The sequence below is a fragment of the Bison bison genome, unplaced genomic scaffold (genome assembly GCF_000754665.1).
Source record: "Bison bison bison isolate TAMUID 2011002044 unplaced genomic scaffold, Bison_UMD1.0 scf7180017864280, whole genome shotgun sequence".
In the NCBI taxonomy this organism is placed as follows: Eukaryota; Metazoa; Chordata; class Mammalia; order Artiodactyla; family Bovidae; genus Bison; species Bison bison.
The window spans coordinates 4,159,467-4,164,444 of NW_011494852.1; the positions used below are offsets into that span (position 1 = coordinate 4,159,467).

General features: G+C 48.7%; 1 protein-coding gene across 2 annotated transcripts in view; it reads right to left on the reverse strand.

Moving 5' to 3' along the window:
- Nucleotides 1–1,250, reverse strand: part of KRTDAP (keratinocyte differentiation-associated protein) — a 3,537-nt gene extending 2,287 nt beyond the window's left edge. Inside the window, exon 1 of one of the 2 annotated variants that reach the window (XM_010849006.1) lies at nt 1,119–1,250. In XM_010849006.1, coding sequence (XP_010847308.1) covers nt 1,119–1,205 — 87 coding nt within the window. In that variant the 5' untranslated portion in view covers nt 1,206–1,250. The remainder of the gene's footprint in view (nt 1–1,118) is intronic. The other variant, XM_010849005.1, reaches the window with a different exon arrangement.
- Between the last annotated feature and the right edge of the window lie 3,728 nt (nt 1,251–4,978).

Genomic DNA, 4,978 nt, shown 5'->3' on the forward strand with positions numbered 1-4,978 from the left:
TGGTGGTGGATGGTAGACAGACATACAGGTGACAAGAAAGGGATTGGAGAGCGGCATGCGGGAGACAGAGAGTTCAGAGCCCAAGCCTGCATCCCCTGTAGGCAGCAGGGGAAGAGGGTGGAGGAAAGAGGACTCCTCCCAAGAAAAACTAGCTTGTGTGGTTCTGCAGTAGACTCAGGGTGTTCTGAGACACTCCCACTTAACCCACAAAGCTGGGCGCAGGAGATTAGCAGGCAGGTGGGACCCCTTTCTGAGGTGCCTTGCCTGCCTTTAATTGATGGAGCTTGGTTTGCTTTGTGACTTGATTGCCACCAGAGTCCCGGTCTCCATTTCTCTACTCCAGGTGGTAGCCAGCCCCCATCCCCGGACCTCGGTACCTCCAGACTGTCACCCTCCCCAACTCAGCTGCCCAGCTTCATCCCCACCTTACTTCTTCCTTCCCACAACAGAGGTCACAAACAGTAGCCCACAGGCTAGAACCCAAATGTTGACATCACATCATAATTTGGCTTGTTTTTTAATTTGAATTAAACATTTTTAATTAGTAAGAGTTCATAAATCAGATTTCCAGGTTCTCTGGAAAACTTTTCAACTCTGGCCACACCAGGTACCTTTTCCCACTTAGCAGCAGGCAGGTGGCATACGGACTGTCCCTTTTGAGCTGGGGTAAGACCGCACCACCTCCCCTCTTGCTCCCCAACGTCACTTGCTCCTGTCCTACGCAGTAGAGCCTGTGCCCTGTCGTTGACTTTCATATCCAGCGTGGACATTCTCCCCCGACAGTGGGATAAGGTGGGAAGAGAGGGACCTCAGGGGTTTTCCTGAGGTCAAAAAAGGTGTGGCTGAACCCAGACAACCAGCCTCAGCCCCTGTCCCCTCTCAGGATGTCCAGCCTCCACCCCACACTTGACCGTCCTTTCCAAGAAACATAAGCCTCTCTGCCCCTTCCCAGGAATGCTTTGTCTCCTTCCTCCTGTCTTCCATTCCTCAGAGCCCCAGCTTCTCCTTCAGCCCCTGGGAACAGCCAAAGATAAGAGCCACTTCTCCAGTAACTGATGGAGGGTAAAGAAACTGAGGAGTAAATCAACTAATAAGAGAAGCCAGGTGACATCGCTCACCTCAGAGCTGGGCAGCGCTGCCCCCTGAGCAGAGTGGAGCGCCAGGACAGAGAGAAGAACAACAGCGGGAAGAACGGGGATCTTCATGATGTCAAGTTTGGGGTGCTCTGAGGCAAGGCAACCCAAGGCTTGCCCTTTATATTCCCAGGGAGGCAGATCTGAGCAGAACTGGGGTCCCCACCCCACTGACTCACCTCCAGATCCTGTTGCCCACTCCTGGGGCTCTGGGAAGGGGAGGTGTGGACTGTTCCCCACTTACCTTGGATTTCTCAATTCACATACTGCCTCAGGCACTACAAAGGTGAGCCAGCAATGGGGTTCTTCATGCAAACAGAGCTGAGATAGAGACAGGTTGGACCTGTCCCTCCAAGTGATTGGCAATGGCACCCAAGCAATCTGTCCTTTAGTCTTTGTCTCCTTTCCTTGTAGCTCTTGGTTCGTCTCTTATAATTCAGGCTTTTCCCCACCCTATCCAATTCTGTCTAAACCCCCTACACTGTCATTGAAGGCCTACCAGGCTCTGGCCTTAACCCAGCTTTCTAACTTTTGCTTCCTTTTACTCCCTTTGCACATACCTCATGTTCTGGCCAAACTGAACTCCTTACCAAAGCTACCCTTTAACTCCCTCTTCTGAGCAGCTGCCCATGCTAACTTATGCCTAAAATGCCCTTCTCTCCACTTTTGTTCTCAGAACCCAACACCCATCTTAGATAAACTTCCTTGATATCTGTCATCATCTGTTATCCCTGACTCCAAAACGTTTCCCTCCCTCCTCAGAACTGCCATGGCAGTTCATTTGTATCTCTCTGGCATTGTACCTAGAGTCATTTGTGGTCTTCCCTCTTAGAATGTCAAGTTCCTTGAGGCCAAGGACTATATCTTGATCACCTTTATATCCCCCAGCACCGTGCCTTAGAATGGAGTGGGATTCTACAGATGCTAGATTAAGCATCTTAGAATTTAAACATCCTTCCAGCAAGTTGTACACTTTCTTTCTTTAGGGCTGGACCCATTATCCAGCTGTCCATCCTTTACTCTTGGATCTTCAGAGAGGTAACTGTTTTGACCTTAGACAAAGAACTGAGAAACACAGGAAAGCAAAAACAGGTCTTAGAGCTACCCAGTTGGAGATGGGCTCTAGGTCCTAAACTTTGAGTGCCTACACCATCTCGCTGAGCTGATTCTGTTCCCCACCCCACTCCCCCAGCTTGGGAGTTGTATCATCTCAAAGCAACAAGCCACCCTCATCAAGCAGCCTTCTCTGCATCGAGGTTCGGGCAGCCCAACCGGTTCCTGATGTAACAGGGAGGTGCTGGAATGAAGACGGGAGCTGCCTCGACAAGGCAAGATCTTCTTTAAGAGTGGACTCTTAGGACTTCCCTAGTGATCCAGCGGTTAAAACTGCATCTTCCAGTGCAGCAGGTGTGGGTTTGATCCCTGGTCTGAGAGCTATGATCTCACAAACCTTGTGGCCAAAAAACCAGAACATGAACAATAGAAGCAATATTGTAACAAGTTCAATAAAGACTTTAAAAATGGCCCATATTAAAAAAAAAAAAAAACTTAAAAAAAAGAAGACTGAGCTCTTTACCCCAGCCTGATGGGCTACACAGAGCTAGCAGGCCTAGCGGAGGAGGGCTGGGTCTTACTCAGCAACAGTCTTTTTGAACCCCACACCCCAGTCCCTGACATCCTGCCCCTCTTTAGCCTCAGGAAGCCTCCTCTGTCTTTCTAACAGCACCTCCCCCTCTGCAGAGCTGTCTGAGGAGGCAGTGTTTGAGAAACCATCAAGCACAGATGACCAGGTCACCATTGATGTCATGCAAGGTTGGTGCTCCTGGAGGGGACAAGTGAGAAAATGACAGATGGGTGGAGCACCTCCCAAAAAGGTTTTCTGGAGGACATGAGTTTTTTAATGTGTAATGAATTCTTACCAACTAATTAACAGGGCCTGAAGGAGCTCAGTAACCACCATTCTGTCAGCATAGGGTCAACAATGAATGAAGCTGAATGAAGAATGAACAAAATGGGACTTCCCTGGCGTTCCGGTGGCTAAGAATCCCCCTTCCAATGCAGGGGACACAGGTTCAATTCCTGATCAGGGAACTAAGATCCCACATGCTGCAGGACAACCAAGCCTGTGAGCCACAACTACAGAGAAACCCGCACACCCAAACAAAAGACCGCACATGCTGCAACTAAGACCCAAAGCAGTCGTAAATAAAAAATACATAAATAATAATAATGACCAAAATGAAGGCTCGACCAAGGAGAGCCGATGTGGCGTAATGAAGTCCCACCAGACCTGCTAATGAAGGAGCACTTCGGCCTGGATCACCTAGAAAAACAGACCAGCCCAGCACCATCACCTCTCCAGCTCCAGAGAACTTTCGCAACGAACTGATTTCCCTATTTTCCTTTCCACCTCATGCAAATGCTGCTAATAATAACGTGAGCCAGTTTACTGATGTCCTACTCTGTGGCAGGCCTTGCGCTAAGTGCTCGAAGTGCGTGATCTCGCTGAAATCCCACAGAGCTCCTGTTAGGCGGGTATTACAATTATCCACAGTCTGTAGGCAGGAGAACCACAGCGCACGGAGGTTAAACCACTCACCCTTGGTCACACAGCCGGGGCGTGGCGAGGCCAGCATTACAACCCCAGATTCCAGAGCCTGCACCTGTACCACTCCTTTCCTGTACTGTGTCTTGCAGAGGGTCTCAGCCTGACCACCTAGAGCCTTGTATGAATTAGACCCACGCCCTGAGAGCTGGGGGGCAAAGCTGCAGGGAACCCCCACTAGTCCTCTTCAACAGGTGTCCTGTTTTTTAATTTTTATTTGCTTAATTTTTGGCTGTGCTGGGTCTTTGTTGCTGTACAGACTTCCTCTAGTTGCAGCGAGTGGGGGCTAGTCTCTAGTTGTGGCGCACAAGCTTCTCACTGCGGTGGTTTCTCTTGTGGCAGAGTACAGGCTCTAGAGCGCACGGGCTCAATCACTGCGGCCCGTGGGCTTAGTTACTCCAAAGCATGTAGGATCTTCCTGGACCAGGGATCGAACCAGCGTCCCCTGCATTGGCAGGCAGATTTTTAACCGCTAGACAACCAGGAAAGTCCCAAGTGTCCTTTTGCGGTGTATGGCCTGCACAGCCATAGATGGCAGCTCTGAGCAGGCATACATTAATTTCTGTGAATTAAAATGCAATCTCAAAAATTACAGAATGACCTCTGTTCGTTTCCAAGACAAACCATTAAATACACAGTAATCCAAGTCTATGCCCCAACCAGTAATGCTAAAGAAGCTGAAGTCGAACAGTTCTATGAAGACCTATAAGACCTTCTAGAACTAACACCAAAAAAGATCTCCTTTTCATTATACGGGGCTGGAATGCAAAAGTAGGAAGTCAAGAAATACCTGGAGTAACAGGCAAATTTGGCCTTGGACTACAGAATGAAGCAGGACAAAGGTGAACAGACTTTTGCCAAGAGAATGCACTGCTCATAGCAAACACCCTCTTCCAGTAACTCAAGAGAAAACTCTACACGTGGACATCACCAGATGGTCAATACCAAAACCAGATGGATTATATTCTTTGCAGCCAAAGATGGAGAAGTTCTATACAGTCAGCAAAAACAAGCCCGGGAGCTGACTGTGGCTCAGACCATGAACTCCTTATTGCCAAATTCGGACTTAAATTGAAGAAAGTGGGGAAAACCACTAGGCCATTCAGGTATGACCTAAATCAAATCCCTTATAATTATACAGTGGAAGTGAGAAATAGATTCAAGGGATTAGATCTGATAGACAGAGTGCCTGAAGAACTATGGACAGAGGTTTGTGACATTGTACAGGAGGCAGGGATCA